Raw genomic sequence first — 22,865 nt, forward strand, 5'->3', positions numbered from 1 at the left:
TACACTAGTTGGAAAAAGTGATCTCAATTTCCTGGTTTTTCTTTTTACAATAATAAAGATGTATTCTATGACAACATTTCACAAGGTTTCTTATGAGAACCCTAAAGCCTCATATGTTTTCATCAGATGTCCAACATCTTTTTTAAAAAAAAAGGATTTCTCTGTTCAATTCCATAAAGCTTCTTGGTCTACAAAACAGCCTATTTTATTTGACCCCCAAATCCATTTGATACAGGAGAAAATTTATAGGGTGGAGTGAGGGGCTGAAATTTCTTAGTACTCTGAAATGAATTGCCTTGTTCATGGGGATCATCCGATGTGAAATTTAGTTTATGTCCTTTTAGTGAGACCAACGTTTTTTTTTTTTTTACTTTTACCTCATTGAAATTCTCCTATTTTCAATTCCTAGTGGATTTTGGAGTCAGCGCTCAACTAGACAGAACAGTTGGTCGAAGAAATACATTTATTGGAACACCGTACTGGATGGCACCTGAGGTCATCGCCTGTGATGAAAACCCTGATGCTACTTATGATTTCAAGGTATCAATAGTTATTGGCATAGATCCCATTTAGTAACGCAAACTGTTTTAATGCCACTTTTAGTCATCTCTCTCTATATAAATGGCTGTCCGTGTGTGTGTATGTTCCAGCATAATTCTGAAACGCCTCAAGCAATTTCAACCAAACTTGGTACATAGATGACTTACTCTTTGGAAACAAATACTGTGGGGGTAAGACACCCCTAACACCCCTCGGGATGCATGATCTGTTAAGATACATCCTGTTATGCCTTAAAATGGCTTCTACTGTACTGCTGTAAAATGGCTTCTACTATACAGTACAGTGGAGTTGCCATGATAATGGCTTCACAGTACCCACAAGGGAGGTTCTTCTGGTAAGGGGGAAAATCCAACATTAGCAATTATGTTTGGTCCGGACTTTTTCCCCTTATAACTAAATACCTGGGCCACGCCGGGTTATCAGCTAGTAGAAAATAAGAGTGCAGGTTGTAGGTGATCTAGAATCAGACCTGGTTTATGTACTAGAGCAATCTCAAGGACAAAATAGATTACTGGCAAGATGTGAAGTATTTCCATTTATGAGAGTGAACATTAGGTTAAAGACAGCTAGATTATTAGGAAAGTTCACCTATGGGTGAAATTTACAAGCTGTCAAGAAATATACTCAGAGACATATGGGGAAGGAATCTTGTTACTCATTCAGGTAAAGTTTTTGGTTTAAGCAAAGGCTGTACCTCGTATAAGCTGAGCTTAGGTAGTTGTACATGAAGGCTATATTGTTTGTGTTTCTTTTACGTTTAGAGCTTTGAAAAGCTTATTGTTGTACAAACTGAAAAATCCAGATTTGGCTCTCAGCCACCCCTGAAACAATATTTCAGAAGGAACACAATGTGTATGACTTAATTAATAATGAACAGTGCAATTAGAGAGAAAATTATTATCTCACATTAATCCTTCCTTCCTTCCTTCCTTCCTTCCTTCCTTCCTTCCTTCCTTCCTTCCTTCCTTCCTTTCTTTCTTTCTTTCTTTCTTTCTTTCTTTCCGGAAAGGCTTAACAAAGTTAAAAAACATAAGAGGAAAAAAAAGAGAAAAAAGAAGAATAGTAAATAGTGAAAAATGAAAATAGAATTAAGAAAAAGCAATATTGCAATCTTTATCTTCCTGACAGCAGTTACGCATGTTTGTGTTGTGTCTCTCTCTAATGTTGCATTATAATTTCCTTCTTTCCATAAGTTGCCCTTTCTGATTTTCAGACCCCTAAACCTGTTAGCTTTTCTTTTGGAAAAAAGGCTGCAGGGCTACATTTGAGATCAGACCTCAAATCAAAACCCTGAGCTGTGTGTCTCTGTATCTGTGTGCTTGTGTGTTCGCTAAATATTATTTTGAAAGAATTGTTTCAGACAAGGGATCAAGGGGATAGATGATGAAAACTATGTGAAGATGTCTTGATGCCGTTGTTGTACTTGTAAGGGCAACTGTGTAAGGGCAAGATTTGAGTCATGATGTCATTGGATGTGTGTCATCCACTCTTTTGGAAATTGCTTTTTGCAATGAACATTTTGGAAAAGGGGGGAAATTCCAAAGAAACAATTTACAAATGAAAAAGGTTAGTTTTTCTTCAAAAGGAGAGCATACAAATTGAACATACCTGTGGAAGCAGTTCAGTGTTGGGTTGCCAATTTTTTTACTACTGGTTCGGGTGCCCTCGCATTATGCTTCTGCGCATGTACAGAAGCGGCTGGGTGGGTGGAGCCTGCCGCCGCCGCTACTACTAGTTCGTCGGATCTGGGCTGAACCGCAAGCAACCCACCACTGAACCATTGCTTGGTCCACAGTTATTCTAAAAAATCTTTCTATGATTTTCCTGCCCTGCTGGAGAATTATCCCAGGAATATCTTTGAACTGGATACCCCAGCACAATTACATGGAAGCATAGATCAGTTTAATGACAACACAGAAGACAAAGACAGGCCCAGAGAGGGAAAGGTTGCACAGGTTATTTAATGCTCTTTCTCTGATATTAAAATATTTTCTAGACATATTTATTTATTTTGGGCCATTTGCTATCTTCAGCCTAATTTTACCGCAGCATTACTACATAGGAGAAAAAGAGGAACATCGTGTGTGCTAAAAAATATGTTGTAATTTAATACAATAATATAATAGCAGAGTTGGAAGGGCGACCAAAACTGAATGCAGTATTCCAAGTGTGGCCTTACCAAGGCATTATAAAGTGGTATGAACACTTCACGTGATCTTGATTCTATCCCTCTGTTTATGCAGCCTAGAATTGTGTTGGCTTTTTGGCAGCTGCTGCACACTGCTGGCTCATATTTAAATGGTTGTCCACTAGGACTCCAAGATCCCTCTCACAGTTACTACTATTGAGCAAGGTACCACCTATACTGTACCTGTGCATTTTGGTTTTTCTTGCCTAGATGTAGAACCTTACTCTTTTCACCATTGAATTTCATTTTATTAGATAGTGCCCAATGTTCAAGTTTATCAACATCCTTCTGTATCTTAAGCCTATCTTCTGGAGTGTTGGCTATTCCTGTCACCTTGGTGTTATCTGCAAATACCCCCATTTATTCCCTCATTTCGCTGGTAACTATAACATATTTTCCTAAATATATGAAGATTGTAGTGCATTCAAAGCTATGTGTTTTTGAAGCTTTATCTTCTTGAGAAAGATCAAAAGCAACCAACTTTCTTAACCCGTTGGTTAAGGAAAGTTGAAATCCCCTTTGTATGCCCACTTAAAAGCAGACAGCAGATCCATTTTCTGAGCGACAGAAACTTGTCAAAAGACCTTCGGCAGACCTTCTGTTTTGCCATCATTAAACAGTTTCCTTGCTGGTTTTCTGTTCTGAACACAGCTTAAAGAGAAAAATGTTCCATAAGGCAGTCACTGGAAAGATATTGATTTGGGATTTGTCATTGCAGTTTAAAATTTCAGTCCAAGTGTTTCTGTCTGTGCTGTGGGGACTACATTTTTCCCTTTTTCTCTCAACGTAGTCATTAACTACAATAAGTAGGGAAAGCAGGAACAGACACATGGAGAACACCAGGACATTGGGCTGTTTACTTACAGACCGTAACAACATATTGATTTGAAACCCAAAATATTTTTTCTGAAGGTTTTACCAGAAACTTATAGTTACGAAAATGTATATTTGATTATCCATGTAATAACAGCAGCCAGGATTGTATTTGCACATCATTGGAAAAGTGAAGAGATTCCTACGGATGAGAATGTAATTACGAAAATATTAGGAGATGTAGAAATGAATAGGTTAACAGTCACGTTTAAAGAGAAGAAGGAGCAAATCGAATATTGTAGCATATGTGAATTATTCTACTGATGGTTAGAGAACAAGTATGAAAGTTAGAAATGAAAGTAGATTAGTCAAATATAGAAAATATATTAATAGAATGAAATAATTTAAGAAGAGGATTGTAATAGTATGAGATATGTATATCAGTATTAAGTCCAGTGATGGGTTTCTATTATTTTTGCTACCGGTTTGTTCGTGGGCGTGCACGCTCGTGCAATGCTTCTGCGCATGCAAAAGACTATGAAGACGCTTAAAGACTATGAGAAACTAGAATTAGTACAGGATATGGTGACTTATTTCATGGTAAGAGTAAGGTTCTACATTCAGGCAACAAAAACAAAATGCACAGGTACAGTATAGGTGGTACCTTGCTCAACAGTAGTAACTGTGAGAGGGATCTTGGAATCCTAGTGGACAACCATTTAAATATGAGCCAGCAGTGTGCAGCAGCAGCCAAAAAAGCCAACACAGTTCTAGGCTGCATAAATAGAGGGATAGAATCAAGATCACGTGAAGTGTTAATACCACTTTGTAATGCCTTGGTAAGGCCACACTTGGAATACTGCATTCAGTTTTGGTCACCACGATGTAGAAAAGATGTGGAGACTCTAGAAAGAGTGCAGAGAAGAGCAACAAAGATGATTAGGGGACTGGAGGCTAAAACATATGAAGAACGGTTGCAGGAACTGGGTATGTCTAGTTTAATAGAAAGAAGAACTAGGGGAGACATGATAGCAGTGTTCAAATATCTCAGGAGTTGCCACAAAGAAGAGGGAGTCAAACTATTATCCAAGGCACCTGTGGGTAGAACAAGAAGCAATGGGTGGAAACTAATGAAGGAGAGAAGCAACTTAGAACTGAGGAGAAGTTTCCTGACAGTTAGAACAATTAATCAGTGGAACAGCTTGCCAGAAGTTGTGAATGCCCCAACACTGGAAGTCTTTAAGAAGATGTTGGATAACCATTTGTCTGAAACGGTGTAGGGTTTCCTGCCTAGGCACAGGGTTGGACCAAAAGACCTCCAAGGTCCCTTCCAACTCTGCTATTGTATTGTATTATTGTATGGTAGAAATGGGCCATGTGGGACATGTAGTTCTGCTCTTAGTTTGATGTACTACATCCTGCTTTCTGGCAGTCTTAATATAATAAAGCCCTAAGCGGCCTTTATTCCATTTTTAGCTAATTGAAGATGGAAATAAAAAGAAGAAAAGAGGAAAAAGAAAAACAAGATAAAATAAGAAAAAGTAGATGCAGAATTTTATTTGTGTTAGAATTGGTTTGCATATTTTTAAAAACAAATTATTAATATATTTAATTGGATCCGTTGGATTTGACCAATTGTCTTAAATAAATAAATGCAGAAATCTAGATCGTCTGGTACAAAGAGGAAATCCCAGAGTCTACAGCCTTTGAAAAAAAAAAAGTTTTAGAACTTCAGATATCCTAGTTTTTGTAATAAAACAGAGCTCACTGAATTACATACTTAATCCCTCCTAAATATAGTGTTCACAGAATTATATAGTTAATATCTCCTAAATAAATCATGTCATATCACAAAGGCAATAGATAAATCCTGTACTGTAAAAAAAAATTTATTTCTCTTCATTCCATTCTTAAGTGCCATTTTTTAATAAAAAAAGAAAGCAGATGATTATCTCTTGGAAGGGAAAAAGAAAATTTGACAGGCCTGCCATTTGCACATCCAAATTTTAATATGTAATGCTAACAGTCACAAAACAAGGGAACAAATGTGTGTTTTCCATTTTCCCCTCCTCAAATTTGGGACATAGTTATTGACTCAAATTGGGTGTCTACTGTCTCTTGCTAGCTGCCTGGCGCTGGCCTCCTCATGGCCGCAACAGTTGACTGGCGCTGGTTACACCGGTGTAGCCCGGCAGACCTGGAAGGAGACGTGTACACATTCAAGTGCTGGCTACGGGGTTGGTGTTGGACTGTGGGTGTGCCGATGACCATTAGAGGCTATTTAGAGTGCTGGGAGGCAGTAGCTGACTTCGTATCTGTTAGAACTGATTCGTGCCGGACCAATGGTGGGTTTCAAAAATTGTTCGAACCTACTCTGTGGGTGTGGCCTCCTTTATGAGAGTGGCTTGCCGCCCATGTGACCAGATATGAAGATGCCAACAACACTTGTCAGAACCACCTTAAATTACCTCACACACAGCACTGGCATGCATAAGAATATGATGTAAACTTGTTTTTTAAAAGGCATCTTTGGTTTGCGTTAAAACAACCTCAACACACGGAATGTTCTGATTGCACCACAAACGCAGTAGTCATCCTTACCTTTCACAGAGGCACTGAGTTTTATAAATATGAGCATGATAGTGTAGAATAATCATATCCAAGGACCAGTGGTGGGTTTCAAAAAATTTTGGAACCTCTTCTGTAGGTGTGGCCTGCTTTCCGGGTCCACTGGTGGAACCTCTTCTAACCGGTTCGGTAGATTTGACGAACCGGTTCTACCAAATAGGTGTGAACTGGTAGGAACCCACCTCTATGCCGGACTGTGGCCTCATTAAAACTTGCAGCAAGTAACCTTGTTTCTGAATTTTCTTGGCCAGGATATGGACGCCTGAGATTCGGAAGTTTTAGGAGCAAATCTATAATATAAATGTCCTATAATAGTTTCATGGCCACATTTTCTCCACCTTTCTGCTTTGCAAAAGAAATTTGGGTCTGTGATTTGGAAACAGTGCCCAGAAGTGTCTTTCACAAATCTGTAATGCCACAAAATGATAATTCTTGGGGTCTATAGACGACAGATTAACAGAGTTGGAAGGGGCCTTGTAGGTCATCTAGTCCAACCCCCTGCCCAAGCAGGAGACCCTACATCTGTGATAGTGAATCCTTGGCATGCGTGCCAGAGGTAGCACGCAGAGCTCTCTCTGTGGGCACGTGTGCTGCCACCAGCTGCTCTTCTGGTTTCGGGCATGCTGGTCTTTGCAAGCGCCAGAGGAAAACGCCCCCAAAAACAGCCCGGAGAAAAAGAAAGGGGATAACCAGTTGCTGAGGTCCCCAAGAAGTTTGTTCATTTATTAAATCGTTTTTAGGTAAAGCTGAGATTACGGGCACCTGCACACACGTGCAAAAAGTCTACATGCATATTTCTATCTTACATACACTAACATACCTTTATTTACAGACATTTTACAATGTTACCACAGTGAAAATATCCCATTAGAAGGGTTTGCAAAGGGCATTCAAGGAATGAAGTAAAAGAAAATAGCAGGCAGGAACTGGTAGAAGAAGCTAAATCAACAAAAAGGAGAAAGATAGAAAGAGAAGCAGCAGCATTGGACAAGAGTGGAAAGTATTTCTAAAGAGTTGAATCAGTTAATCAAAAGTAAAACATGCAGAATGATAAAACAACTAATTGCAATGTTTAAAAAAAAACCAGACTGGAACAGACCAAAACAGTCAGAAGAAATATTTTCCCTTTTAAAAGAAGACATTGCAAGTGCTTGGATTTCATTAACCCATAATCTAGGTCCCCATTTTACCAACCTCAGAAGGATGGAAGGCTGAGTCAATCTTGAGCCTGGTGGGATTCGAACTTCCAAATTGCAGTCAGCAGAAGTAGCCTGAAGTACTGCACTCTAACCACTGCACCACCTTGTCTTTTATGAATAGATTCTACTTTATTGTAAAGCTATATTAACGGAATCATGAAAGTCTGAAAGTACAAATCTCCCACTGTTGCCTTTACAGCTGGAGAAGCTAGGGAGCTAAGCTAAGCTTTTTGCCCTGCCCACCATCAAGTTGTGGACTATATAGTATCTTATCTATCCTATCTTGGCTTTGTCTCCCAAGGACTTTCTATATGTCATCTGTAGTCTAATACTTACACTCACAATTCAAAAGGTATTCTTAATGCAATATAAACATGGTTTATTAGATAGGAACCAAAATGCCCAATGTCTGTTTCCTAAGACAGTTTTTCAGTTTTGCAAGTTTCTTGAAATCAATTTTCATTGCTTTTACCCATACGTCAGATTTAAGATTTCCCAGTAGTATTTTTGCAGAAATTTGTCTGCTCTGCTTTGGAAGGTTGAACTTGATGAAATACTTGTTATTTTCGTGAGTAGTTTCTCAAAAACCCATTTTTCTTAAAAAGTAGTTTTTTGAAAACCTACAAAGGCCTCTGCAACGATTAGCAATCAAAAGTTTTCCATACCTTATTATTCTTGCAATTTCCCTTTGAGATAGTTTTTCTTCTTCTACCAAAAGGTTACTTGTCAGTGACTAAGCTTCGACAAATGCAATTTTCAATTCCCGATAATAACCATTTCTATAATTCTGGGAACTAATATCCACATATAATGATTCACATAATGCTATGAGAGTTTTCTGTGACTGAAGAAACATAAAAGGCAATTATTTGCAGAGGGAATGGATTTACTAAGAATTTTATGACATATAAGGCAAGAAAAGATAGGAACAAGAATCAATAGTAGACAAATACATGTAGGTTGAATACTATTTGAAAATAAACATCTTGAGAAAATAAGTCACAAAACAAATATATAAAGGACGAGCAAATAGATTGAGAGGATAGTTGATACCAGGGGTGGGTTTCAACCGGTTCGCGGCGGTCCCTGCGAACCGGTTGGTCGGCGAACCCGGAAGTAAGTAACTTCCGGGAACGGCGACTGGCCCGCCCGCCCGCGCTCCTTACCCGGTTTTGATGAGTTCTGCGCTTCCACGCATGCACAGGACGCATACAGCGCCTGCGCGATCCTCCAGGAGCAGCTAGAGCATCGCACAGATGCTAGTACGCATGCGTGCACTGCACGCGTGCACGAGGACACCGCCGGCCCCGTTCCAACCGAACAGGTTGGAATGGGGCGAGAAACCCACCCTTGGTTGATACCTAAGAAGGTTTCATTATGATGGAAGAAGTAACGATGCTTTGTAAGGTCAGAAAGACATAGAAAGAGATAGTACTGCAAATAGTAGTGTAAATTAGACTTTGTTTAATTTCCTTTCCTTTTAATTTCTGCCTCAATTTTTAATTTATTGTTTCTTACTCTATTGTTATACTTTGCATAATAGAGCAATATGCGTGTAAGTATATAAAAAGCTATAAGTCTGAAAGTTGTCCAAATTATGGAATGTAAGAGTTGACAAATATTGGGGAAATAAGAAAAGCAGAGGTAGTATTCAGCGGTGGGATTCACTTATCTTCCCTACCAGTATGCGCATGTGCAGTCCTCGCACATTACGTCGGGACGGATGGGCAGAGCCTCCCACAGCTGTTGTTACCGGTTCTCCCAAACTAGAGAGAACTGGCTGAATAAAATTGGTAGTATTTTACTCTTGCAAAATTATTATTTTTTGAAATATTTAGTTTATTGATAAGAATTGCATTGGATTATACAGCTTCAGCGTACTAAAATAGCACAGTATTTTGGTTTGGGTTTCTCTTAATTTATGGGGTGCCCTTCTCTGACAGTGGAAAGAAGATAAAAATGGGGTTTGTGAAAGGCCCAAGTGAACTTGAGGAATCAAAAGATCCAGAACTTATTTAGACAATTTTTGAGGAAACTTACAGAATGAAGGTACCAAGAAATCCTTCCTATATAGTAGAAACTACAATATGTTGTGCATCACTGTAAGTTTTGTTACTTTTGGTTGTTTCTTTCAGAGTGATTTGTGGTCTTTAGGGATAACAGCCATCGAAATGGCAGAAGGAGCTCCCCGTGAGTATATTTGAATTTGATGCTTTATCATAGTTTGAATTGCTGCTTATTAAAATAGAAAATCCTATTCGCTATAATATACCATATGCAAATATTCCCTAAATAAAGATTTGTTGAATAAAGTGATGAATTCGAGAACAAATGTCTGACTTTTATGTAGACTCAAAGCCTACATATAGACATGATTGTCATGGTATCACTCTTTTCAGAGTTGCCTCTAACTATTAGATGGATGGCAGATAAACTTCTTGATAATAATAATAACAATAACAACAGAGAGGCACTTGCTACATTGCACTCCAGACTTAACAACTGTCAATAAGAAAGACAAAGGAAGTCTGGATGGCAGAACCTGGAAACAGCAGAATAGAAGAGGAAGAACTGGCGAAGATAACCAAATTGCAAAAGACTTGCAAATAGAAATAGAACAACTGTGGCAAAAGAAAACAAAGGTAGTACCAATGGTAATAGGTGCCTTGTGCGAAATCCTCAAACAACTAGAGCACCATTTGAACACCATCGGAGTTGACAAATACACCATCAGTCAATTGCAAAAGGCGGCTTTACTGGGAACAATTTAATCCTGTGCTGATACCTCTGACAACATCAAACATTCACATCTCAGGTCCATGGGAAGGACTCAATAGGTGGATAAAAATGCCAAATCCAGTATCTGTGCAACAAACCTTAATACATTGAGTTTTGGCTAGATTTATTATAGTAGACCATAATGAGATATTAAAATATGCACTACCCTGTTTCCATGAAGAAAAGACCTCCCGAGATAATAAATCCAATCGGGCTTTTGAGCACATGTGCTAAAATAAGCCCTCCCCCCACAAAAAATAAACCCTCCCTGAAAACATTTAAACGCCTGTGCAGCCAATCCCCGCTATTTCCTCTGGTTGCTTGCCGCGCAAACAACACGAGGTGAGGAGGTGAGTCTGGAGGGGGGAAAGGGAGGGGGAATATGCCCCATGCACCCCAAACACCCTTACCTAACGGCAGCTCCCTCAACCGTAGCCACCGCTCCTCTTTTGTCACACTAATGGCCGCCGCAAAAAGAACGACACACAACACAGCAGCGGCCATGAGGTGACAATGCTCGCCACCTTCTGCACCTCAAACATAATAAGACCTCCCCAAAAATAAGGCCAAGCACTTACTTTGGAAGTCAAAATAAAATAAGACCCTGTTTTATTTTCGGGAAAACAAGGAAGGAGATGAGCTCAATTTTTTTTTTCCTTCTCCTTTCTGTCATAAACTTTCCTTTAATTATTACTTCTATCTCATGCAGTCTGTGTAAACATAAATATGTCCGTGTAGCTGATATAACAAAGCAACTAAAAGAGTGACTGAGGAATACTTGTTGGAATTTTATCTCTGACATGAAATTGTTGGAAGGCTAGAGACATGACATTTAAATCATCATTAACTTTGCATAACAAGACTTTAATAATAAAACGACATTAAAAGCAGAAAACATAAATGTTGCATCTGTTAAAACATTTCATTGTCAAAAATTAAAATTCAACTCTTGTTTCATCTTGAGAACAGAAGGCTGTGGGGAACGAAAGAGAGGACAGTCCTCTTCAAGTAGCTAGTGGAGTGTCAACATTGAAGAAGGTCGTGGTTTTCTGTTGTCTTGTAGCATACAGAATAATGGACTTATGTTAGAGGAAGGCAGATTCCAGCTGAATGTTAATAAAAAAGCTTCCAACGGAGCAGTTTGAAAGTGGTTACCTAGGGAATTACTGGAATCATAAACTTGGCAGCCATCTGTTGGGGATGCTTAAATTCCTGTACTGAGCAGGGAATTGGATTCAGTGACCTAAATAACCCTTTTCAACTTCATGATTCTAAGCAGAGCTTCTCTTTAGCTATATAGAAAAACCTGCAACAGCTGACAGCAATGAAAACTGACTAGGGCAGTGATGGCGAATCTTTGAGACCCGTAGTGAAATTCAATTTTTTTTTACTACTGGTTCCGTGGTGTGACTTGGAGAGGGTAGCAAGGGAAGGATACTGCAAAATCCCCATACCCTCCCCACTCTTGGGGAAGGATATTGCAAAATCCCCATTCCCTCCCCACTCTTGGGGAAGGATACTGCAAAATCCCCATACCCTCCCCACTCTTGGGGAAGGATATTGCAAAATCCCCATTCCCACCCCACTCTTGGGGAAGGATACTGCAAAATTCCCATACCCTCCCCACTCTTGGGGAAGGATATTGCAAAATCCCCATTCCCTCCCCACTCTTGGGGAAGGATACTGCAAAATTCCCATACCCTCCCCACTCTTGGGGAAGGATACTGCAAAATCCCCATTCCCACCCCACTCTTGGGGAAGGATACTGCAAAATTCCCATACCCTCCCCACTCTTGGGGAAGGATATTGCAAAAATCTCCATTCCCACCCCACTCTGGGGCCAGCCAGAGGTGGTATTTTCTGGTTCTCTGAACTATTCAAACTTTCCGCTACCGGTTCTCCAGAACCTGCTGAATTTCACCCCTGTTTTAGACACCGAGTGCCCAAACTGCGTACGGGCATGCCCAAACTGTAAGTTGTGTGCACATGAATGCATGCATACACAAACATCTGTAGGTATGGACATGTGCATGCATATCCTGACATGCATATGTATGGACATATGTGTGTATGCACAGATATGTGCACATCTGCAGCAGAGACCCTAAGACCAGCTAGTTGGCAAGAGATGGGGGCGTCCCAACAAGCATGGAAACAGAAGCTCACGAAAGAAAAGCCACGGAGATCTGATCCGGGGCGATGGCTCACGTTCCAGCAGAGAGGGCTCTGCATGCCACACATGCCATGGGTTTGCCATCACAGGACTAGAGGAAGGATTATCTATCTTAGAAAGTACTAAGACACAAATTGATGATTGGCTTCCCATATCACACTAAGCTATAATGAAAGCATTCTTTGTTGAATAAACCACAATAGGCGGGGATCACACAACTAGGAAGAACATGAATCTAAAGTACAAGTGGTCACACCGATCGCCCAAAGGACCTTGTCCACTTCCTTAAAACTAATTTGTTCAAACTCATCCAAGGTAGCCAAGTGAAGACTGTGTCTCAATCAGCGCCATTGGAATTGCACAGGCAATGCCAGCATTCTGAGTAATGCACCCATTGAAAGCAGAACTCAGAGGCAGGTAGATTCTTCAAAGGACATGTTTATGGGATACATCATATCAACACAGGTGGTGAAAACCAACTCCCTCAGTTTTCACCTAATTAAAAGAATAAAACTCCCTCCTCACAGGTGTCAACAGTCACGTTGTCCAATGAAGGTGGAAGACAGGCTCCTCTCCTCTTTCAACAGCCACCTGTTTCAATGACCTTGGTTCCTACAGGGGGGGGAAATTGTTTTGACTGTAGCCAGGCTATCTACTCCCCCACCCTTCCTTCCCCTCTCTCAGGCTTCGAGGCAACTATGAGGCAGCACAAGATTGCTTCAGCCAGGTTCGCATCAGAGTTGGCAGGCAGATTCCAAGTTCCAGGAAATCTGAATGACTTCTCTGACTTTTCCAGCTTCTCCTTATCCAGGGGTAACCAGGTTGTCCCGAGGAAAGCATTAGCTAGCATTCAGTGGACTCGATAAGAGCAGTGAAGTAGTTACTTTATTTTTCGGACTATAAGATGCACAGGACTCTAGGACACATCTAAATTTATAGCGGTGAAACAAGAAAAAAATAGTTTTTGGCTTCCATGCATTGCGTTTTCACCCTTCCAGGCCCCCAGAAGCGCTTCGCAGGGCCTGTGTTCAGCAAAAATACGCCCAGTTTTGGGCTCCCAAGCCCCCCCGCGTGTGATATTTTTGCCCTCCCAAGCCCCCAGAAGCATTCTGCAGTGTTCCGCATGGCCCGTTTTTGCCAAAAGTGCCCCCGTTATTGGCCTGCAGAGTACTTTTGGGAGCCTGGGAGGGCGAAAATGTGATGCATGGAGCGTTCGGGAGGCCAAAAACGCCCGTATTTGTATAAGACGCATCTAAATTTTCACCCACTTTTTTGGGGGGGGAGGTGTGTCTTATACTTTGAAAAATACGGTATATTTTACCACTTGTTACTGTCACAAGTTAGTTCTTAAGAAGGGCACATACCTGTGCTCAGAAACATCATTCATCTTTTTTTTAGTAGTCTTGTAGACTGGCTGAGGAATTCTGGGAGTTGAAGTCCACAAGTCTTCAAATGGCCAAGGTTGGAGACCCCTGTTGTAGACAACCTTCTGCTTTATCATCCCGAGATCCTCTGAAAAACTCCACAAAGAGATAGAGTCCATACCAGGGGTGGGTTTCAACCAGTTCTTGGCGGTCCCTGCGAACCGGTTGGTCGGCGAACCCGGAAGTAAGTAACTTCCGGGAACGGCGAAGGGCCCACCCGCGCGCCCGTGCTCCTTACCCGGTTTTGACGAGTTCTGCGCTTCCACGCATGTGCAGGACGCATACAGCGCCTGCGCGATCCTCCAGGAGCAGCTGGAGCATTGCACAGACGCTAGTACGCATGCGTGCATCGCACGCGTGTGCACGCGCATGTGCGCGAGGATGCCGCCAGCTCCGTTACAACCGAACCGGTTGGAACCGGTTGGAACGGGGCGAGAAACCCACCCCTGGTCCATACAGAAACAATCTGATCAAAAGCCCATTTTTTTCATTCCAAACAACAGATAAGCTCTGATTAAGGCCTCGGTCAAACTATGCATCGGAGCCTCAGAAATAACCTCACTCATCTTATGACCAATTGGGATCTGTGAACCTAGTCACTAAATTTATCTTCCTACATCACATGCGAATTTTAGTCCATGTCCTTACTGGAACGTTCTCTTTTTTTCCATTACACTTGACACTTTGTTTCATGCCTTCTTTTTTTTTCTTTCAGCCCTTTGTGATATGCATCCCATGAGAGCTTTGTTTCTCATTCCCCGAAACCCAGCTCCCAGGCTGAAATCAAAGAAGTGGTGAGTGCATCTTTCTTCTACTCTCCCTATGTGCTTGCTCTAAGAAGCCATTATACTTTACTTCCTCTTTATCAACTTCAACAATGAAATGCTTCTTGTTTGGTCTGGGACAACGTGGGCGTGTCTACAAGGATTTGAATATCTTGCGGGAATGTAAATGTTTCCATATTGGCATTGCAGACAATGGTCATAGATTTCAGAGCACTGATAAAACAAGGCAAAAGAAGGAGCCAAATTTTGCTCTAGTAGTTAAGGCACCAGACTAGAAAATAGGAGATTGTGAATTCTAGTCCTGCCTTAGGCGTGAAAGCCAGCTGGATGACCTTAAGCTGGCCATTCTTTTTCAGCCCAACTTGATTTGATTTGATTTATTTTATTTGTATGCCGCCCTTCTCCGGGAGGGACTCAGGGCGGCGAACAACTCAAAAGGGGAAAAGGGGAACATAAAACACAATACAAGTAGTTAAAATAGCCAAGAATCACACAACCACACAGGTCGAGAGGGGAGGGGAACTCATCAACCCCAGGCCTGCCGGCAAAGCCAGGTTTTGACGGCTTTTCGGAAGGCCTGGAGAGAGGTGAGGGTCCGAATCTCTGTGGGGAGTTCGTTCCAGAGGGCTGGAGCTGCCACAGAGAAGGCCCTCCCTCGGGTAGTAGCCAGGTGGCATTGGCTGGTAGACGGAACCCGGAGGAGGCCGACCCTGTGTGATCTAATGGGTCTTTGGGAGGTAATTGGCAGCAGGCAGCAACTCACTTCATAGGGTTGTTGCCGGGGTGGGTTGCTGCTGGCAATACTGCGGTTTGGCGCACCAAAAAATTAGGAGCACATTTGCACCTAAAAAGGTCTCCGCATGTGCACAACCTTAGAAAAGGGGAAAAAATTACATTTTTGCAATGAAGATTTTTTCTGCGCATGCGCAGAGCTGAAAATCAAGATGGCGGCACCGATGATAGAACCGGTTTGGGGGCATGTCAGGCCAAGTTACTACCTACTCGGGTGAACTGGTAGGAACCCACCTCTGGTTGTTGTGGTGGGGAATTATAGGAGGAGGAGGAAGGAGTAATATGCTTGCTGCCTTGAGTTATTTATAAAATTAATAAAGGCAGGATGATTAATCAATCAAGGTGGTCCCAATCCATATCTTGCTTGGTGGCTGCCAGTTAATCAATAAAAGCCATCTCTTTTCATGACATATTGAGGCCTGGCTGTGCTTCTTCCTTTTCTCAGGAAAAATAGACTCTTAGTCATACATTTACATACATATATTAATTAGGGGTTATAAATTTCTCAAGATACTATTTGAATGTGTGACTCAATCTGAGTTTGTAATTCAAATCAAATTGATTAGTTTCTGTGCAAAGATTTGATTGGGACAAAAGTGTCTTTTTGCACATGTGGAGTCCACTAAACCTTCAAATAGATTTGAAAGCAGCTGATTCTGTTTGACATATCATCTTACTTTGGCAAATTGATTCAAAGAGAGTAGTTTGAACAAATTACTTTATAATGAAATCTTCAAACCAAAGTTTTGCATGGCTCTAATTTCGATCGTGGTCTCAATCTCCATGATCCACATCACTAGATGATAGAGCCAAGGTGGCGCAGTGGTTAAATGCAGCACTGCAGGCTACTGCTAGATCAGCAGGTCAGCGGTTCAAATCTCACCGGCTCAGGGTTGACTCAGCCTTCCATCCTTCCGAGGTGGGTAATATGAGGACCCAGATTGTTGGGGGCAATATGCTGACTCTCTGTAAACCGCTTAGAGAGGCCTGAAAGGCCTATGAAGCGGTATATAAGTCTACTGCTATTGCTATTATATTACTAGATACAGATCCTGTTTAGATTTCTGCTCCTTGTTGACATGCGTGACTACAGGGTACGATTAAAAAAAGTCATTTTAAGAGTTGGGCGATGCCTATACTGAATTAAATAAATCAGAAAGCAAATGGCAGCATTTTTATATGTATTTCTCTTCCGACATACATTAAAAACAAAGCTTCTATTGCACCTCATTGCTGCCATCTTGACTTTCTTTAACCACTCTGCAGCCACCCTCTTGTTAGCCTTCCATGTTTACTTTTCAAGCCTTAGTGATAGTGAAGAAAGGAGCATTGAACAATGTAGTTTGTTTGGAGAACCTGGTTATAAAGTCCAAGAAGAAGTGCTCTTAATAGCAGTGTTCTCATATCTAAGGGGCTGTTACAGAGAATAAGGGATCAACCTATTCTCCAAACCACCTGAGGGTAGAACAAGCAGCAATGGGTGGAAGCTAATCAAGGAGAGAAGCAACCTAGCAATAGCAATAGCAGTAGCAGTAGACTTATATACCGCTTCATAGGCCTTTCAGGCCTCTCTAAGCGGTTTACAGAGAGTCAGCATATTGCCCCCAACAATCTGGGTCCTCATTTTACCCACCTCGGAAGGATGGAAGGCTGAGTCAACCCTGAGCCGGTGAGATTTGAACCGCTGACCTGCTGATCTAGCAGTAGCCTGCAGTGCTGCATTTAACCACTGCGCCACCTTGGCTCCTCACCTAGAACTGAGGAGAAATTTCCTGATACTTAGAACAATTAATCAGTGGAACAGCTTGCCTCTAGAAGTTGTGAATGCCCCAACACTGGAAGTTTTTTAGAAGATGTTGGACAAGCATTTGTCTGAAATGATGTAGGGGAGTGATGGCTTTTTGTCATTGAATGCCGAAAGGCTGCACATGTGTCCGTGCATGTATGCCCGCATGCCCACACCCATAATGCAATGTGTGTGCATTCCCCATGTGTGCCTCGTGCATGTGCAAATGACCCGCCCATGCTCCCCCACCCACCTATGCACTTGCACTCCACCCCTTTTCACCCCTTTTTTTTTGCTTCCAGGTTGGTACAGGCGGCTTTCCAGGTCCAAAATGGGGCTCAGGGAACCACACACGCTCCTCCCGTGCCACATTTTGGGCCTGGAAAGCCTCCTCCTGCACCAACCTGGAACCAAAAATGGGGCATGGGGGCGCTGCGCGAGGCCCCAAAATGCAATACGAGTTCTCCCCGTGCATGTGCCCCCCCGGCACATGCACGGCATCGATCCGAAGACCAGCTGGCCAGCGGGAGGCGTGTGTGCATGCGAGGTGGAACTGGGCTGGTATGACGGCTGGCGTGCCCACAGAGAGCAATAGCAATAGCAGTTAGACTTATATACCGCTTCATAGGGCTTTCAGCCCTCTCTAAGCGGTTTACAGAGTCAGCATATCACCCCCACAGTCTGGGTCCTCATTTCACCCACCTTGGAAGGATGGAAGGCTGAGTCAACCTTGAGCCGGTGAGATTAGAACCGCTGAACTGCAGATAACAGTCAGCTGAAGTGGCCTGCAGTACTGCACCCTAACCACTGTGCCACCTCGGCTCTCCGTGTCACCTGTGGCACTTCTGCCATAGGTTTGCCATCACGGATATAGGGATTTCTGCCTGAGCAGGGGATTGGACCAAAAGACCTCCAAAGTCCTTTCAATTCACTTTCTCTGTTAGCACTAAAGGACTCCACAGTTCAGCACTGAGCCACGTATATTTTCTTCCACTGAATATCTCAGTTTAGCTGGAAAAAATTCACACTATTTTTTGCAAGGGAAGAAAAAAACCTGTGCATTTAGGCATACAGTAACTTTTCCCAAAATCATTGGATACTTGAGAAAAATACTGATGATTTATCACTCTGAATTAGTGATGAACATGACGCAGTCGTGACAGAAGGCCTGCTGCAATGACCCTGTGTAACTCTTTCTACTAGCAGCGGAAGAGAAAAAGCAAGGGAGATAATCTGGCTATGCAAAGTAGTCTGTCCAGAAGCTGGACAGCTGGGAATGCTAGATAAACACGGCTCTATATCTTCGATAATCCACCTCTCCTACATTGCCAATAGGTCAGGAATGCTATTGTTTATTGTAAGCCACCCAGTGTCTTGTCTATGAGATGGGCAAGTATTTAAATCCAAACAAACAGATTTGGCCAAGAAGAAGATGAGATGGGAGGGCCAAGTTGGGGATGAAGTCAAAGTTGAAATTAAAATAAAAGCCTCTTTATTAATTCTGTTCTTTTGAAAATACTGACATAAACAGGTTTTGGTGGTTAGCAGAAAGTTCTTCGCAGCATGGCGAATTCGACTTGTGGGAAAACCCCTATCTGAATTTTCTTTTACATTTCCCCCCCTATTTTCTCTAACAAAGTTCCCTTGACATTTTTCGGCTCCTGAAAACTTTTATCACACGGCTTCCTGAATTTGGTAATGAAGGAATTGGATACAGTGCCATTATTTCATTTGGTAATATGTGGGGAAAAGTGTCACAGGAAACTCTGTGCTTACCCTGTTTCCCTGAAAGTAAGACCTCCCTGGATAATAGATCCAATTGGGCTTTTGAGTGCATGCAGTGAAACAAGCCCTCCCCAAAAAATAAGCCCTCCCTGAAAATATTGCAACACAGCAGCAGCCATGAGATGACCACGCTCGCCGCCTCCTGCACCACAAAAATAGTAAGACCTCCCCGTAAATAAGGTCAAGTGCTTATTTCGGGGATGAAAAGAAAATAAGACCCTGTCTTGTTTTCAGGGAAACATGGTATAATTTAAAAGTTATCTATGTGCTATAAAGCGGAAGCGTGCTGTATTTGCAAGGTAAAATCGCGAAAAGGGTTGGGCTAACATTGAATATATATCCTGCTTGTGATGGATGACAGTTGCCAGCATTCCCAGTCAGCTGCATTAGTGGGAATTGCAAATCCCAATCCATCAGGAAGAGATCAGAAAGATTGGTGTAGGAATATCTTGTCAACATGAATTGAAATTCAATTTATTTTGATGCACAGAGGGAGAGGGAGGGAGGGAGGGGGAGAGAGAGAGAGGGAGGGAGGGAGGGAGAGATCTCAGCCAATTTGATAATTAATGCTAATTCTGTCTGAACCACAGTTGCAACTGTGCCCAATCTTCATTGAGAAGGGACCCAGTGATGGATTGAGAATTAGTAGATAATGTTCTGCACTGAACAGGAGTTGGATTTAAGAGCCTGTGAAAGCACAATTTCACATGGAGGAAATTCATAGGCTGCAGCCTCTCACAAAGTCCCTTGCAGTACAGATAGTCCTCGACTCATGACAACAAGTGAGCCCAGCATTTCTGTTGTTAAGTGAAATATTTATTCAGTTAATTTTGTTGTCCCATTTTACTACCTTTCCTTTCATAGCTGTTAAGTGAATCATTACAATAATTAAATTGATAATACAGTTTTTAAATGAATCTGGCTTCCCCATTGACTTTGCTTGTAAGGAGGTAGCAAAAGCTCCTTCTAATGGTTGAAAAGAAATATAATTCGGGACGACATGGGGACAATAAATGGGAACTCATCAAATTTGCAGATGACACCAAGCTGGCTGGAATAGCCAACACCCCAGATAGGCTAAAGATACAGAAGGATCTTGACAAACTTGAATATTGGGCACTATCTAATAAAATGATATTCAATGGTGAAAAGAGTAAGGTTCTACATTTAGGCAACAAAAACGAAATGCACAGGTACAGTATAGGTGGTACCTTGCTCAACAGTAGTAACTGTGAAAGGGATCTTGGAATCCTAGTGGACAACCATTTAAATATGAGCCAGCAGTGTGCAGCAGCAGCCAAAAAAGCCAACACAGTTCTAGGCTGCATAAATAGAGGGAGAGAATCAAGATCACGTGAAGTGTTAAAACCACTTTATAATGCCTTGGTAAGACCACACCTGGAATACTGCATTCAGTTTTGGTCAGGACGATGTAGAAAAGATGTGGAGACTCTAGAAAGAGTGCAGAAAAGAGCAACAAAGATGATTAGGGGACTGGGGACTAAAACATATGAAGAACGGTTGCAGGAACTGGGTATGTCTAGTTTAATAGAAAGAAGGACTAGGGGAGACATGATAGCAGTGTTTCAATATCTCGGGTTGCCACAAAGAAGAGGGAGTCAAACTATTTTCCAAGGCACCTGAGGGTAGAACAAGAAGCAATGGGTGGAAACTAATCAAGGAGAGAAGCAACTTAGAACTGAGGAGAAATTTCCTGACAGTTAGAACGATTAGTCGGTGGAACAGCTTGCCTCTAGAAGTTGTGAATGCCCCAACACTGGAGGTCTTTAAGAAGATGTTGGATAGCCATTTGTCTGAAACGGTATAGGGTTTCCTGCCTAGGCTGGAGGTTGGACTAAAAGACCCCCAAGGTCCCTTCCAACTCTGCTATTGTATTGTATTGTATTGCCTGCGGTAGCGAATGCCCTCCAAATATACTGAATTTCAGATCCCATAAATCTCACCTAGCATGGCTTTGGCCTTATTAGGTAGCACCATGCTTCTGGGAGAACATTTGAAGTAGAGGTAATGGGGTAAATCAAAGCACCATCACCTTAAAAAGAAAATCAAATTAGTTTTAACAAAGTATACTGATAGTAGACTTACAACCCCAATTAAGTCCAAATGTTCTGCTGCTAAGCAAAAGTTAAGTGAATTTTGCCCTATTTTATGACCTTTCTTGCCACAATTGTTAAGTGGATCACTGCAGTTATTAAATTGGTAATGCAGTTGTTAAATGAATGTGGCTTCCCTGTTGACTTTGCTTGTAAGGAGATAGCAAAAGGATATCCCATGACCCCAGCAACTCTGCAACCGTCATAAATATGAGTCGGTTGCCAAGTGAATTTTGATCATGTGACCATGAGGATGCTGCAGTGGTCATAAGTGTGAAAGATGGCCACAAGTCACTTTTTTTCAGTGCCATTGTAACTTCGATCAGTCACTAAGTGAACTGTTGTAATTCGAGGATTACCAGTACGTAATTTTTTATAACATCCCTTCTCCAAGATAAATGCATTTACCATAAGAAGGCCTTTTGCTAGAAGTAAATGTTCTTATTAAGGCATTCTTACTCCAACGCCTGGCTAGCACCCTTTATTAATGTTTTTATTTACTTACACAACCTTGCAATTATGCTTAAAGGAAGTATCTGCTCTAGAGCGATACAGAAAGTCTTGTTGATAAGCAGCATTCTTTGCTAACTTAATGGCTTAAAATACCAGCCTCGTTTCCCTCTGTGCATAGTACATTCGGATTTTTATTTGAGCCTGTGGATTATCATTTGATGACAGCTGCTGCGGATAAGCAGATTGGTGTCAGGAGTTCCTTCTTTTGTTTTTGCCTTCAGAAACGTCTCTATTACATATAGGCAACCATTATAAAAGTTGAAGTTGTTTATCGTACGGAGTATATAAGAATAAGGTAAAAAGATGATCCAACAGCAAGTGGGTCTTATTGGTCAGCTGTCACAGAGCTGCAGTCATGCAGTGTTTGTATCCGTTCAAGATGAAGAAGCCATTTCTTTCCCAAGCTGCGGATGCTCACAAAAAGCTTCTTGTAAAATGGATGGTTAAAACCCAGTGGGCATCGTGGCTTTGCTTTTTATAAGGGTCTGCCGAGTTTGCACAAAATGTTTGCTTTTTCCAAACCGATGAGGTAAGCAAGCTGATGCCTCTTGAGCCGTTTTTGACTAGCAATGTTGAACTCAATTACATTATTTCGATCTCCTGAAAATACATTCCCCTGTGTGGCTTGAACAGGTTTATCCGTTGGGCTGTATGGTGCAGTCATAGGAGGATCCATTTTGCACATTTTCCTCTGTTTTTCCACTCTCTCCCAATTGTCTGAAATTGAGATTTGAGGTTTTTGTTGTATATCAGGAAGAGTGTAAGAGTCATGAACAAAAACGTGCCTTCGATATATGGCTTGCACCATATATACTTGGTTCCAGCTAATATTTTTGATCTGCACGAGCCGTGGTGGCACAGTGGTTAGAATGCAGTACTGCAGGCTAATTCTGCCAACTGCCAGCAATTTGATTCTCACTGGCTCAAAGTTGACTCAGCCTTTCATCTTTCCAAGGTGGGTAAAATGAGGAGCCAGATTGTTGGTGGCAATAGGCTGACTCTGTAAACCACTTAGAGAGGGCTGTAAAGCCCTGTGAAGCGGTATATAAGTCTATTGCTATTGCTATCTAATATATCATTGGAAATTCTGAAGGAGGAAGAGTGTCCTCCCGCATTTAGCACTGATATCTTCAGAGATGACTACAATAACTATTGGGGGGGAAGAGTCACAGCAAACCAAACTTAGATAATACAGAGTTAATTGAATGTATTATCTGTGTTGGTGTTTTAGACTAAAAAGATAATATGGGTTTTACCAGAACTTTATTAGTTGGTTAACAAAAGAACAAGATAGTTCTGGTAAAGCTCATAATATTGAATATTTCA

The 22,865-nt window shown here is 41.7% G+C and overlaps 1 protein-coding gene across 6 annotated transcripts in view; it reads left to right on the plus strand.

Moving 5' to 3' along the window:
• TNIK (TRAF2 and NCK interacting kinase) overlaps positions 1 to 22,865 on the plus strand; it is a 348,933-nt gene that overhangs the window by 210,170 nt on the left and 115,898 nt on the right. For all 6 annotated transcript variants that reach the window (XM_087725246.1, XM_087725250.1, XM_087725247.1 and 3 more), the window contains exons 7-9: positions 410 to 540; positions 9,525 to 9,579; positions 14,480 to 14,558. In XM_087725246.1, the coding sequence (XP_087581372.1) occupies positions 410 to 540; positions 9,525 to 9,579; positions 14,480 to 14,558 (265 nt within the window). The remainder of the gene's footprint in view (positions 1 to 409; positions 541 to 9,524; positions 9,580 to 14,479; positions 14,559 to 22,865) is intronic.

Source organism: Thamnophis sirtalis, unplaced genomic scaffold, assembly GCF_051295495.1.
Source record: "Thamnophis sirtalis isolate CommonGarterSnake01/CBP01778 unplaced genomic scaffold, rThaSir2_p1.2 scaffold_11, whole genome shotgun sequence".
Taxonomy (NCBI): Eukaryota; Metazoa; Chordata; class Lepidosauria; order Squamata; family Natricidae; genus Thamnophis; species Thamnophis sirtalis.